Below are 15,459 nucleotides of genomic sequence, written 5' to 3'. Positions count from 1 at the left end.
TGAAATATTCACCATGCGAGCAGAGACCCTTCAGGGAGCCAGGGAGGGTGGCTTAACAAGAGTGGCTTTTCTGGGAGGGAATCCTTTGCTGACGCCAACTGGAAATTGCCTAAAGTGGCCCCACCTGGCTCAGCCGCTGCCTTTCCTTCCGGCAGGGAATGGCTCTCGGGTACTTTTGCAGGAGCTTAAGAGACAGAAACCAGCAAATCCAGGAAGAAAACTCCAACACTGAAGGACCCCCGAAAGAGATGTGAGCGGTATGTGCGTGCAAAGGTGATTACACCGCAAGGAAAAAAGAAAGAAATATTTATTTCGTATTTTTTTTTTGTACTTGTACACAAGTAAAATAAAATGCATATCTATATATATATATATATAATCTATATTCATATTTATATATATACTGCAGTCTTCAGTGAATGAAAAAAGGGAGCATTCTTTAACAAATGCCTCCTTCTGCAAACCCAGTCAGGTGGAAATGAAAGGAGGTTAAAACCTCGAAATTCAGAAACATAGGAATTTTTTTAAAAAAATTGCCACTGATGTGATCTCAGCAGATGGGAAAATGTGCAATATCGTTTAGGACTTCAAATTACAAGGAATGATTTTTATGGTGGGGGGAAACATTACAAAGATATGGGGGTTATTAGACCTCTTATTTTTCTATTCTTTCTTTCTTTCTTTCTTTCTTTCTTTCTTTCTTTCTTTCTTTCTTTCTTTCTTTCTTTCTTTCTTTCTTTCTTTCTTTCTTTCCTTCCTTCCTTCCTTCCTTCCTTCCTTTCTCTTTCTCTTTTTTTTCTCTTTGGGAAAAGGGTAATTCCAAGGACAAAGGTAAGATCAACCAATCAAAATCAAACATATAAATTCCAGAAGGAAGAAATAAATTATTTACACTTTTTTTTTGTTGTTGTTGATTTTGTGTGTGTGAGAGAGAGAGTTTATAAAGGCATCCAGTATAATGTTTAGCATCGTAACGTTTTTCTCTGGGCATAGCCTCTCCTTCACAACCTTTGGAGAGACGAGGCCTTGGGTCCCATCCCGTCCCGTCCCATCCCATCCCGTCCCCTCTCCCACCTCCTGTTCCTCTCTTAAAGCTGAGAGCCCCTCCTAAAAGCAAAGGCTGGATCGATTTCAAGAGAAGCAAAAGAGACTCCACATAATGGGGGGCAGAAGAAGGCTCGGGAGGACCGGGGGGCTGGCACTGGCACTGGGAGCCGGCTGTGCCATACGGCACTGAGACCTGGACTTATTCCTTCGAGAACACCCCTGCCTCCTTTTGGTCGGGGTGGTGGAGGGCTCTACGGGACCCAAGAACTCGGGTTTCAAGTTGGTCAAAGGGGGGTCGACCGCACTGGGGTACGTTCCAAAGGGCGAGTCGTTGATGTGCTTGTTGCTGCCGTTTTTGGGCAGTTCCACCTCCACCTGATGCTTGGTTTTGGCCATATTTTCCTTATCCTTGAGTGGGTTATTAGGAGAAGCCCGATTGGCTTTGGCTTCATAAATGAAAGATTTATCCATCTCTGGCTGGCAGCATTTCTGCCCGTTGTCCTGAGGACCGAGCGTCGGGTCCGCCGTGGGCCGTTTGCCAGATCTGGTTTTGGTGCTGAAGACGCTCGTTCTGACCTGGTTGAAGGAGTCGAGGCAGCCTTCCAGGTCCGTGCTCTGCAAGCGCTTGAGGTCCCTTCCGGCCAGCTGAGCGGGTAAGTGGCACTCCAGTTCGGAGGAAGACCCTTTGAACTGCTTAAACCAATCCCAGAGCGACCGAGCCTGGCAATCACACACCCACTGGTTGCCGTTGAGTCGAAGGTATTGGAGAGACCCCAACGGAGCCATCGTCTCTCCGGTCAGCACCGTCAAGTTGTTATTAAAAAGGTACAAGGTCATCACTTTCCCCAGGTCATGGAATGCCCTCCGATGGACCACGCTGACCCTGTTCTGATGCAGCAGCAGCCTATCCAGATTCGTCAACCCCCGAAACACGTTTTCCGACAAACTCTTGATTTTGTTCCCATGCAGAAACAAATAGGTGAGGTTAGCAAGATCCAGGAAGGTGTCGTCCAGAAGCTCCTGCAGGTCGTTGTCCTGCAGGTAGAGATACTGTAAGGAGAAAAGCCCCCGAAAAAGACCCGTGGACAACTCCAGGAGCCCGCAACGATCCAGGTGCAAAGTATGCAGGTGGACAAGGCCCTGGAAGGTAGAAGGATTGATGGACTTCAGGTTCACGTTGTCGCTCAGATCGAGCTCTTCCAACTTGTCGAGCCCATAGAACGCCCCGGGTTCAATAAGACTGATATTGTTGGAGTGGATCCACAGAATGGAGATGTTGCGGCAGAAAGTAAAGCTGGTGGACTGGATCAGGTTGATTCGGTTGTTGTGTAGGAAAATCCGCTGAGTCTGGACTGGGATCTCGACGGGGATGGTGGCGATCCCTTGCTGCTGGCAGCTGATTGTGATTTTGGGTTCACTGTAACACACGCATGCTCCGGGACACAGCTCCACTTCGGATGGGAAGTTCAAGCACAGCACCAAAATCAGCAGTTTGCTTCCTGAAAAACGTCCCAAAGGAAGGAAGGGGGAGAAAGAGAAAGGAAGAGGCAGATTAGATCATTCCTGGAGACCGACACGTCATTGTCATTCACAACAGAGGCATTTGAAAGGTACCACTAGAGCAGGGGTGTGAAACTCAAGGCCCACGGGCCGCATCCGGCCTGTGATGTAGTCGGATCCGGCCCATAGGGCTGGCCTGGAAAATGTAAGGGGCTGGCCCATGTCACTTCGGCCCAGTCTACGCAATGCGAAGAGGAAACATGCCAGCAGTTTGGGGAGTGGCGTCAAGCTGGCCATGCCCATCCAGTTGGCCCAGTGAGTGGTGTCAAGCTGGCCACGCCCATCCAGCTGGCCATACCCACCCAGTTGGCCACTCCCAGAGAGTGATGTCAAGCTGGCCACGCCCACCAAGTCAGCCACGCCTGCCCGGCTCCCTGAGGTCAACCACAGCCCTCATGTGGCCCTCAATGAAACTGAGTTTCACACCCCTGCATTAGAGACTAGACAAACGGCACCAAGCCTAGACAAATATGAGTAAAACCACCCCAATTGAAACAAGAAATTCCCTCGAGCCAATTATTAGCAACAGATTTTGGAAAGAGAAAAAAAAACCCGACAGGTATATTTCTTACGAAAGCTCTCTCCGTGCAATGGAAATGCAAATGCTCCATTGGATATCGGGCATTTCCCTTCTTGACCGCATCACAAATGACACCATTTTGGTGTGGCCCCAATTACAGAGAAGATGAGGGAGAAGGCCGGCTCTGCTGGTATGGACAAGAAAAAGAAGAAGAAAAAGAAGAAGAAGAAGAAGAAAGGAGGAGAATGAGAATGAGGAAGAGGAGGAGGAGGAAGAAGAAGAAGAAGAAAGGAGGAGAATGAGGAAGAGGAAGAGGAAGAGGAAGAGGAAGAAGAAGAAGAAGAAGAAGAAGAAGAAGAAGAAGAAGAAGAAGAAGAAGAAGAAGAAAGGAGGAGAATGAGGAAGAGGAAGAGGAAGAGGAAGAAGAAGAAGAAAGGAGGAGAATGAGGAAGAGGAAGAGGAGGAGGAAGAAGAAGAAGAAGAAGAAGAAGAAGAAGAAGGAGAAGGAGAAGGAGAAGGAGAAGGAGAAGGAGAAGGAGAAGGAGAAGGAGGAAGAGGAAGAGGAAGAGGAAGAGGAAGAGGAAGAGGAAGAAGAAGAAGAAGAAGAAGAAGAAGAAGAAGAAGAAGAAGAAGAAGAAGAAGAAGAAGAAGAAGAAGAAGAAGAAGAAGAAGAAGGGATGTCTTACTCCAGGGATCCCAAACCCCTGGGCCATTCAGAACTGGGTCGTGGAAGCGGCAGGTTAGCATGTCCATGTGCACCTCACCTCCACTTGTGTGATCAGTGGGCAAGCGTGTGCACGCACAACTCCATTTGCGCAAGATCCCCCACATTTGTGCAAATGGAGCTCTGTGTGTGTGCTTCCCGGGCACTCCCATGGGACCATCTCCACTGTTTCCCCCTCCCACTGGTCTGCAAAGTCAGAAAGGTTGGGGAACCCATTGCTTGCACCTGTGGAAGTTTGACTGAAGTCCTAAATCAGTGTTTCTCAACCTTGGAAGCTTGAAGATGGGTGGACTTCAACTCCCAGAATCGCCCAGCCAGCAGCGCTCAGAGGTAGAATCCTCTGCTACCACGTGTCAGGGTGGCAATTAATCCCATTCTGCTTTTGGGTAATTGCACCTTGATTAGAGAATGGATCGTGACCTTTCCTTGAAGTATACTTTATGAAAATAAAACCGAGAACCGCTGCTGGCTGGGGGATTCTGGGAGTTGAAGTCCACCCATCTTCAAGCTACCAAGGTTGAGAAACACTGTCCTAAATAGATTTTTATGCAAAACGACAGGTTTTTTTTTTTTTACTTTGGGGAGGATGTTACAGAAATGTTTATTACAATTCAAGTATCTGGAGCACCAAGAACATGCAGCATGATTTCAGATTTTCCTAAATTCTGGACTCCAGTCATTTAACATGTTTGTCTTTCACCGTTTCAAAGCAGTTTTTTTCTGCAACCTCTTGGCCGAAGAGGTGGTAAAAAAAATGCTTTGAAAAGTCTCTTACGATCCCAGCTGAGTTGCCTGATCGGGAGAGGCTTTTCAAAGCATTAGAAAAAATGCTTTGAAAAGTTAAAAAAAAAAGAGTTGGCCACGCCCACCCAGTCACATTACCCCCACCCCACCAAGCCATGCCCACAGAACCGGTAGTAAAAAATTTTACATTTCACTCCTGCTCTGAAGCCTGGGGAGGGTGAAAAACAGGCCTACCAGGCCATCACGTGTTAAAAGCGTGGGAGGGCGTGTGGGGTCACGCGTGGGGACGGGATGCATTTAATTATAGGTGTGGGCGCGCATGTGGGCGACCTCTCTGCGTCCCTCCTGCTTTTGGCACGCGATGGCAAAAAGGCTAGCCATCACTGATATATACATTATATACATTCAATATCTAACCCTCAATAGCCTTATGTATATTTCCAATTTTTATTTCTATTATCTATCCAAGTGTACCATTTTTCCCAAACCGCATAAAATTCCGAATCATCTTTTTCTTTTAGTTCTAGGGTAACCGACCAGCGTTTCTCAATCTTGGCAATGTTCAGATGGGTGGACTTCAACTCCCAGAATTCCCCAGCCAGCGAGGTTGAGAAACAGACAGTCTCACAGCTGGTAAGGGAGGAAGTCCCTCGGCGAGGCTCATTTTTGGAAGATCTCTCCTGGGAAAGAGGAGCTGCTGATTCATTCGGGAGGTGCAGCTCACTAGGTGGGAAGGTTTAACTACCGTTTTCTGCGGGAGTTAATTAACCGGATCCTGTTTGCACAACACACTAACCTCTCCTGACCCAGTTTAGCCTGCCGTGCAAACAGAGCCCAATAACAGGAGAAGAGCTATTTTTGCCACGACCTTGAGAGAGCAGAAGAAGGCAAGCACTTGGGCGCCAAGCAAAAGGCAAAGAAAGCCACCGCAGCCTTCCTTCCGGTGACACCGATGCTGCCTCCTTAAGGAAAGGAGAGACAAGACACCAGCAGGTGATGCATGTTAAGCCTTACAGATTAACAGAGTTGGAAGGGACCTTGGAGGTCATCTAGTCCAACCCCCCACCCAAGCAGGAGACCCTACACCCTTTCTGACAGATGGCAGTCCAGTCTCTTCTTGAAAGCTTCCAGGGATGAAGCTCCCACAACTTCCGAAGGCAACTTCTCTTCCATCAATTGATGGTTCTCACTGTCAGAAAGTTCCTCCTTATTTCCCGGTTGAATCTCTCCTTGTTCAGTTTCCATCCATTGTTCCTTGTCTGGCCTTCGGGTGCTTTGGAAAATAGCTTGACCCCCTTCCTCCTCTCTGTGGCAGCCCCTCAAGTATTGGAAGACTCCTCTCCTGTCTCCCCTGGTCCTTCTCTTCACTGCCCAGTTCCTGCAACCGTTCATTGTTTTAGCCTCCAGTCCCATCATCATCCTGGTTGCTCTTCTCTGCACTCTTTCTAGAGTCTCAACATCTTTTTTATAGTGTGGTGTCCAAAACAGGAGCCTTGGTGGCACAGTGGCTAAAGTGCTGTTAAAGTAAAGCCAGCTGCCTGCAATTTCTGCAAGTTCGAATCTCACTAGGCTCAAGGTTGACTCAGCCTTCCATCCTTCCAAGGTAGGTAAAATGAGGACCCAGATTGTGGGGTAATAAGCTGACTTTGTGTAAAAACACCGCTTTGGGGGGGGGGGGGGTGAAAGCTCTACTAAGCAGGTGTATACAAAAGTATGAAGTCCATTGCTTAACGCATTGTAAGCTGCCCTGAGTCTCCGGAGAAGGGCGGCATATAAATCCAACCAATAAATAAATAAACAATAAATAAATAAACTGGATGCAGTACTCTAGGTGTGGTCTTACTAAGGCTTTATAGAGTGGTATTATAGTGTTGGCTGTGGCGAGTTGGCCACAGACCCCCTCTCTACCCCACTGGCAGCCAGCCTCTTGTATGCAGAGAGGTGAGGGTAGGAATACATTTGGAGAGCTCTCCGAGCCTGCTATAAAGGGCTATAAATCTCCATCAATAAATAACGATCATTTGCTCTGTCAATATTATAGATATGGCTCAGATATTTTATCGGGGCATTGGGAACGGCACCAAGGGACGGATCAGACCGAAGACGGTTCCCTCTTTCGGGTAATCAAACGCCGGGAAACCAAAACTAAGCCTGTGCTCTTGCCATCATAACTCACTCGGTGCGCTTAATGAAGCTGCCAATCGGAGAGAGAGAACTGCAGCTGCCGTGGCTCCGAGCGAGATCTCTTCGGAGGAGAGATGGCACCTGCTCAGCAAGCGGGGACAATCCGTGCCTGAGATTATTAAGCTCTTCCAAAGCCCCTCAAGGCTGAGCATTTGGATCGCGCCGGTGACATTGGCTGGCTGCTTGTCATGTTTTGACACGCTCCAGCCCCATTGTATGGCGCAAAACAAGGCACAGGTTCCGAGCGCACCGGCTGACAGCGTGTCACACGGAGGAGGCTTCTCTTGGGAAATTAAAGCCATTCTACCCACCGGGAGGGGGGGAAAAGGGGAGGGGGGGGGAGAAGATGCCAAAAATGCAAGGAAAGACAAATCCGTTGGGAGTTTGGTGAGTCACGCTAGGCATTAGGGCTGCGCATGTGAGAGAAACAGGGTTTCTCCAGCCTTCTCCTGCCCTGTAATGAGGGCACCAAACTCCACATGAGGATAGCAATAGCACTAAGACCTATATACCCCTTCACAGTGCTTTGCAGCCCTCTCTAAGCAGTTTACAGAGTCAGCCTCTTGCCCCCAACAATCTGGGTCCTCATTTTACCCACCTCGGAAGGAGGGAAAGCTGAGTCAACCTTGAGCCGGTCAGGATTGAACTGCTGGCAGTGGGCAGAGTCAGCCTGCAATACTGCATTCTAACCATTGCGCCACTGTGCTGAGAAGGTTGACTCAGCCTTCCATCCTTCCGAGGTGGGTAAAATGAGGACCCAGATTGTTGGGGGCAACAGGCTGACTCTGTACACCGCTTAGAAAGGGCTGTAAAGCACTGTAAAGCGGTATATAATTGCTATGGCTATTCCTATTCCTATTCCTTCCCTCCGTCCCTCCCCCCCACCATCCATCCATCCATCCAGTGGTTAGAATGCAGTACTGCAGGCTAATTCTGCCCACTGCCATCAGTTCAATCCTGACCAGCTCAAGGCTGACTCAGCCTTCCATCCTTCTGAGGTGGGTACAATGAGGACCCAGATTGTTGGGGGCAAGAGGCTGACTCTGTAGACCGCTTAGAAGGGGCTGTAAAGCACTATAAAGCAGTATATATGTCTAAGTGCTATTGCTATTGTCCTTCCCTCCTTCCTTCCTTCCTTCCTTCCTTCCTTCCTTCCTTCCTTCCTTCCTTTGAGTTCACTTGGGGTCACAAGTCGAGGACTACGTGTGGAACAGTCCCAAACTGAGTCACAAATAACCTATTTACAAACAGCTGCAAGAACCCCAAGATTTGCCCTAATAACCCACCCCCAGTTTAAGAATCATTATTTTAAGCCAAGAGGTTTGCCATCCTTCAAGTTAGCACGACTTCTTTGGTGATAATTTCATCCATCATAAGGCGCAGATTCCCCCCCCCCCCACACACACACCTTCCTACTAAATCTTTCTCCAGTCTTGACACTCTCCAGATGTGGGCCTACAAATCTCATGACAATAAAGCTGGGAACAAGGAGAATTGAAAGCAGCACATCTGCAGGGCGCCAGATGGGGGAGGCTTTTACTGGGAGATTGGGGAGGGGGATGATACTTGCCTTGCAGGCGACACAGCCAACACTTTTGCAGAATGAGTAGAGAGGGCAGCTGACGGGAGCAGGCAATGAGTAAAATTGTGCGAGGGGGTGTTTGGGGTGTACAGGAGGGGTGGGAAAACATGCCGCAGGGTCAGGACACTGTAAAAATGTTTTCCGCTTTGAGCCATAAAATGTTGGCACTCTGAAATTTATGGCCAACCAGTCTTTCCTTTTAGGATGCTCCACATCACATCAAATGCAGACAAAGAGAAAGAAGAAATGGGAGCTTAGCTAAACTGAGATAAGGGCTAGCACTGATGCTGTTACCTAGTTGGGTCATGAAATGTCTGCAAGAAAACCACCAAACTCAAAGAGCACCAAGGACCCTACAGTCCGCCTCTTCCTCTTTTCCTTCCCCGCCACTCCACAAACCCAACTCCCTTCTAGCACTGATGCTGTTATCTAGTTGGGTCATGAAACGTCTGCAAGAAAACTAGCAAACCCAGAGAGCACCAAGGACCCCTCATTTCAACCGAGCTACAAATATTCTCCTTTATTGGAAAATTGAATTTATACCAACTACTATCCTGGTAACCCATCTTGGCTTCCCCACGTTGCACCTCCTCTATGGCATAAGTATGCCCCTGTTCCACCTCCTGAGGTGTTGTGGCCCACCAGCGGCCTGCGCGAATCGTGGTTGATCCCGACGAGGAGGAGGCTGGTGTGGGGTCGGGCCAGCAGCCTGAACAGCCGGCGCTCGCGTCGGACAGCAAGGAGGCTGAAGAGGATGTGGTGCCAGAGGCAGAGACTCAGCCAGGGCCTTCAGAACCTCCAGAGGTTCCTTCAAGTGGAGAGAGCGAAGTGGAGGAGCCTCTCCTCAATGCTCGGGCATGCAGGGCTGCCAAAAGGCAGGAGTGGCTACTCAGGAGGAGGAGGTCTACTCGAGAGTAGGGCTTGAGGATAATTGGCCACTCCCTTAGCCTATTTAAGTCACATGCCTTTAGTAAGTTTCTTGCTAGAAACAACTAGTATTTATTATCAGAGTATTTTGGTTTATCATATCTTGTTTTCTGGGCTGGTTGCCAACCTTTGCAGGTCTTGTTTATTCTTGCTACTTAATAAATTTGATAAGGACCGTTGGTGTGTGTCAATATCCTCGGAAATCCGGAGCTGGGGCAGAACATGAGGTCCATGAGTCACTCAATCTGATAAGCCCTGTCCGTCTACAGCTCACCGAGGACAAGACTTTGATTGCATGGTAGTGGTCACCATCTTGACTTGGTTTTGAATTGGGCAAGTTGACAATGGATCCTTGTTTTCCTGAACTGCCAAGGGTTAACCCTTTGCTGTATCCATGAAGTCTGGCGTGACTCAAGAGAAGTGAGAGCAATTGGAAGAGAATGCATCACCTTCCTTTCCACCAGCTGTGACAGAGGAAAAGCCTATCTCATTATTCAACATAGTGACTAAATTAGTAGACCAGCGAAATACTGTGGACGTAATATACTTAGATTTCAGAAAGGCATTCGACAAAGTAGACCACAACATATTTCTCACTAAGCTAGAAAAAAAATGGGATAGATAGCATCACCACCAGATGGATTCGCAACTGGCTGACCAAATTAGCAGAAGTCATGATAACTTATGGTGTCAGTGTCTCCTGCTTGGGTGGGTGGGGGGTTGGACTAGATGACCTACAAGATCCCTTCCAGCTCTGTTAATCTGTTACATCTTCCTCTCGAGTTTATCGATCTGCAGATATGATGATGCACTTTTCCTTCAGGAGAAAGTCGATAAGAATCCTTTCCTGCCTGGGCATAAAGGGACTCAGAGGCAGCACGAAACCTTTTGCTGAGTCAATGGCCTTCTCTTGCCTTTATCATTGACAGGCAGGGATAGAAGGTGAAAAAAAGGCCACACCTAGAGTCCTGCATCCAGTTTAGGTCACCACACTATAAAAAAGAGGTTGAGACTCTAGAAAGAGTGCAGAGAGGAGCAACCAGGATGATGAGGGGACTGGAGGCTAAAACATACGATGAACGGTTGCAAGAACTGGGCATGGCTAGTCTAGTGAAGAGAAGGACCAGGGGAGACACGAGGACAGTCTTCCAATACTTGAGGGGCTGCCACAGAGAGGAAGGGGTCAAGCTATTCTCCAAAGCACCTGAAGGCCAGACAAGGAATAATGGATGGAAACTGATCAAGGAGAGATTCAACCTGGAAATAAGGAGGAATTTTCTGACAGGGAGAGCAATCAACCAATGGAACAGAAGTTGCCTTTGGAAGCTGTGGGAGCTTCATCCCTGGAGGCTTTCAAGAAGAGACTGGACTGCCCTCTGTCAGAAATGGTATAGGGTCTCCTGCTTGGACGGGGGGTTGGACTAGATGACCTACAAGGGCCCTTCCAACTCCATTAATCTGTTAATCTGAAATCATGGAGCACCCCTTCAGATCCTCTCTAGGGCTGTGAATAAAAAGGTGCTGATCACATATCTACTTATTTATTTTCAGTGTTTGTAGGACCACCAATCTATCTGATAAACCCCTGCGCAGCCAACGTACCACACAAAACGTCAACAATAATAAAACACAAATATTCACACCGACAATATGGATCGAGGCCTCCCCCTTATTAAAATTACAAAATGTCTACAGTAGGCCGTATATCCACGCTGAAGCTCCTATCTTCCCGTTCCTCATGCTTGGAGGACACCACACCAATGACCCCTTGTCCCTATCGTGCAATATTTTGGAAACATTTCATTTATATTCTTGGGCTCAGAGAGTTTCAGCCTGTCCGCCATGTGGATCTTTTGGGTGTGTGTATGTGTGAAGCCACTATCCCATTCTTGATCTTGAAGAAAGAGTCAAGCTTTGATCCAGGAATTAGGGGGCTCACATTGACTCAGTGCCTAAGGCGCTGAGCTTGTTGATCAGAAAGGTCGGCAGTTCGAATCCTTAGTATAGGTCTCCTGCGTGAGCAGGGGGTTGGACTAGATGACCTCTGAGGTCCCTTCCAACTCTGTTAATCTGTTACATCTTCCTCTCAAGTCTATCGATATGATTGCTGATTTTTTTTTTTTTTGTACCCAGGAAGGGAAACAGCAGCGTCTTGGCCCATCAGCATGACAATTGGGGCCAACTGCATCCCAGAATAACAGAGTTGGAAGGGGCCTTGGGAGGTCTTCTAGTCCAACCCCGTGCACACGCTGAAGCACAAAGTTCTATCTCTCACTGGCCAGGGATTTTCACAATTCCTCGGCTTGTTCCAAGAACAACTGAATCAATTTGGCTTTTTTTAAAACAAACAAAAACAAAAAAACAAAAAAAAAAACAAAAAACAAATATAAGCTGGCATTCAACTTTTCCATCAAACCGTAGACCCTTTTCAGTCCAAAAGCAAGAAGTATTTCCTATTTGCAGGGCAATATAAGTATACTGTAAGGCAGGGGTCTCCAACCTTGGCAACTTTAAGCCTGGCGGACTTCAACGGAGCCTTGGTGGAGCAGTGGACTATAGCGCTGTTAAATAGCACTTAGCTGCCAGCTACCTGCAATTACTGCGAGTTCAAATCTCACCAGGCTCAAGGTTGACTCAGCCTTCCATCCTTCCGAGGTAGGTAAAATGAGGACCCGGATTGTGGGGGAAATAAACTGACTTTGTATAAAAAAAGAACACTGCTTTGGGGGGAGGGGGGGGGCGAAAGCCCTACTAAGCAGGTATATACAAAAGTATGAAGGCTATTGCTTAACGCATTGTAAGCTGCCCTGAGTCTCTGGAGAAGGGCGGCATATAAATCGAACCAATAAATAAATAAATAAACTCCCATAATTCCCCAACCAGCTTTGCTGAAGTCCGCTTTGCTGGCTGGGGAATTCTGGGAGTTGAAGTCCGCCAGGCTTAAAGTTGCCAAGGTTGGAGAGCCCTGCTGTAAGAGAATGCTTGAAAGTTGAGAAAGAAACGGAGCATTTCCAAGCATGACCAGGGCAGAATAGATGGATAGCTCAGCGGTATTTTGGTATAAGAGCCATTAGTGCCTCAGTTAAGCAATCGGAGAGAAAGAAGCTGAAATGATTCAGTGAGACTCCCACCTTAATGAGTTCGCTAATGAATGGCGGCTGGGGTGTCACGGATTCCATTTCCAAGATTCTGCCTCCAGACCCTCTTTTTTTCCTGGCGTTAAAGGATGATTGATGAAGCTCCCTGAGAAATCTTGCATCTCCATTCATGAACTGTTGGGGCTTGAGAAGAGTCTCAACCCGAAGGCAACAATTATCCGCTTTGCTGTGTGTAGATTACACTCAAGCACTTTGTGCCTTCTGCTTTTAAAAGATGGTTTCAGAGAAACTGAAGCAGGTTCAGAAGAGGAAAAAGAGGAGGGGGAGTAGAAAACAAGCCCTATGACGGAAGATGGAATACGGCATCCAGTTTTGGTCACCATAGCAGGGGTGAAATGCTCCCGGTTTGGACCGGATCGCTCGAGGAGGAGGCGGGTGGTTCAGAGAACCGGTAGCAAAAATCTCTGCCCCCACCCATGCCCAGCTGAGCCACGCAATCATCAGAGGCTTTTGATTTTTATTTTTAAAAGCATTTTTTCTACAATCTCTTCGACCGAAAAAATGCTTTTAAAAGTAAAAAAAAAAAAAGCCTCCGATGATCGCGTGGCTCAGCTGGGATCGTCAGATGCTTTTAAAAGCATTTTTTAAAAAACCTCTTTGCCCGAAGAGCTTGTAGAAAAAATGGTTTTAAAAGTAAAAAAAAAAAAAAAAAAGTTGGCCACGCCCACGGTCACATTAACCCCCAACCACCAAGCCACGCCCATAGAACCGGGAGTAACAAATTTTACATTTTACCACTGTACCATAGTTTGTGCATGTGCGCGAGAGTACTGGTGCACAGTGCATGCATGCGCAGATGGCATTCGCATGCGTGCACTGCGCACATGAAAACCATGCACATGTGCAAATGTTGCAATTGTGCACACATCGCACGGGGAGCCGTGCGAAACCTGTGTGTGCATGCGAAGACGGTGCGGTTGCGTGCGCAGTGCATATACGCACGAAGCATATACCTGTTTGGCACTCGGTGAGTAAAAGGTTTGCCACCACTGCCCTACACCATTTCAGACCCCATACCGGTCCTTAGTTGTTCTGCCCCAGCTCTGGATCCCCAAGGATTGTGACACACACCAACGGTCCTTATCAAAGTTATAACGTACCAAGAATAAACGAAGTCCAGCAAAGGTTGGCAACCAGCCCAGAAAACAAGATACAATAAGACACTCACTCTCCAAAATGCTCTGTAATAATTACACGTTGTTTCCAGCAAGAAATTACTAACTGCGTGCATCTTAAATAGGCTAAGGGAGTGGCCAATTATCCTCAAGCCTTACTCTCGACGAGACCTCCTCCTCCTGAGTAGCCACTCCTGCCTTTTGGCAGCCCTGCATGCCCGAGCATTGAGGAGAGGCTCCTCCAATTCACTCTCTCCACTTGAAGGAGCCTCTGGAGGTTCTGAAGGCCCTGGCTGAGTCTCTGCCTCTGGCACCACATCCTCTTCAGCCTCCTCGCTGTCCGACACGAGCGCCGGCTGCGTAGCTGCTGACGTGACCCCACACCAGCCTCCTCGTCGTCGGGATCAGCCATGATCTGTGCAGGTCGCTGGTGGGCCACAACATTAGTCTCATGGCAGAATATTATTAGCAGCCACCCAAGAATCCCATATAAATCAAGAGAAGGAACCAAGGCTTCAAAGCGAATGGATTTATATCTCAACAAAGACCCCCATTCCCTTCAAACGCCCCTCCCAGTCCTCGGACGAGTGCATGCAACTCTTCCGAAAGGCCTAAATGCAATGGGACAATCTGGTTAACGTGCCACTGACCCTGAAAAAAATATAATGCTGGGCCTAATGAGGAGTTAATCGATGTGGAATTAAACATGGTTTTGACACTTAAACAGGCCACTTTAGGGCCACATAAAAAGGAACGCTGTCAGCAGCACTTACAAGCTTCATACTCCAAAGAGGCCCTGAGCTGAAGGGTAGGGTTTCAACCAAGTTAATGCTATTTACAAAAGCTTTCTATGGATGGTCTGTTATAGTTCCCTCGGCTCGTAATTCTGTACGACATCTCGACATCTGTAGATGTCAGTCAATCAATCAATCAATCAGAAAAGAGCTGGAAGGAATCATGGCGGTCTCCCTGCTCAAGAAGGAGAACCTATACCATTTCAGACAAGTGGTTGTCCAGTCTCTTCTTAAAAACCTCCAGTGATGGAGCACCCACAACTTCTGGTGGCAACTTCTGTTCCACTGGTTAATAGTCCTTGCTGTTAGGAAGTTTCTCCTTAATTCCAGGTTGCTTCTCTCCTTCATTAGTTTCTACCCATTGTTTCTTCTCCTGCTTTCTGGTGCTTTGGAAAATAAGTTGACCCCCTCTTCTTTGTGGCAGCCCCTCAAATACTGGAATACTGCTATCAAGGCTACTTGAGCTGACTGCTAGCTGCAGTTCGGCGGTTCAAATCTCACTGGCTCAAGGTTGACTCAGCCTTCCATCCTTCTGAGGTGGGTAAAATGAGGACCCAGATTATTGGGAGTAAGAGGCTGATTCTGTAAACCACTTAAGAGAGGGCTGTAAAAGCACTATGAAGTGGTATATAAGTAACTGCTATTACTATCATGTCACTCCTAGTCCTAGACTGGCCATACCCAAATCCTGCAGCAGCTGTTCTTCTTATGTTGTAGTCTCCAGGCCTTTAATCATCTTCCTTGCTCTTTGCACTATATAGTTGTGGTATAGCTGAGTAGAAACCTCCAGGCCAGCATTTCTCAATCTTGACAACTTTTCTGGGGATTTCACATGGCTTAGGGTTGCCAAGGCAGAGAAACCCTGATCTAGTCCCATGCCACACATAATAGAAGGTGTTTCAGCAGGCCTGGGTAGCAGGAGGGAAGCATTCTGTTGTTTTTTTTTTTAATTTGATTTATATGCCGCCCTTCTCCGGAGACTCAGGGCGGCTTACAATGTGTTAAGCAATAGCCTTCATACTTTTGTATATTTATACAAAGTCAGGTTATTGCCCCCACAAACTGGGTCCTCAATTTACCAACCTTAGAAAGGATGGAAGGCTG

At 47.6% G+C, this 15,459-nt stretch overlaps 1 protein-coding gene across 1 annotated transcript in view; it reads right to left on the bottom strand.

The window, feature by feature from the left end:
- Positions 1–1,131: 1,131 nt before the first annotated feature.
- RTN4R (reticulon 4 receptor) overlaps positions 1,132–15,459 on the bottom strand; it is a 155,698-nt gene continuing 141,370 nt past the window's right edge. Inside the window, 1 exon segment of the mRNA XM_070951106.1 lies at positions 1,132–2,546. Within this exon segment, the coding sequence (XP_070807207.1) occupies positions 1,132–2,546 (1,415 nt within the window).

This window comes from Pituophis catenifer, unplaced genomic scaffold (genome assembly GCF_029215685.1).
Source record: "Pituophis catenifer annectens isolate HBS135680 unplaced genomic scaffold, rPitCat1.0.hap2 SCAF_10, whole genome shotgun sequence".
Taxonomy (NCBI): Eukaryota; Metazoa; Chordata; class Lepidosauria; order Squamata; family Colubridae; genus Pituophis; species Pituophis catenifer.
Note: the sequence above shows the minus strand (reverse complement) of the source record. Positions and strands in the feature narration are given on the sequence as shown.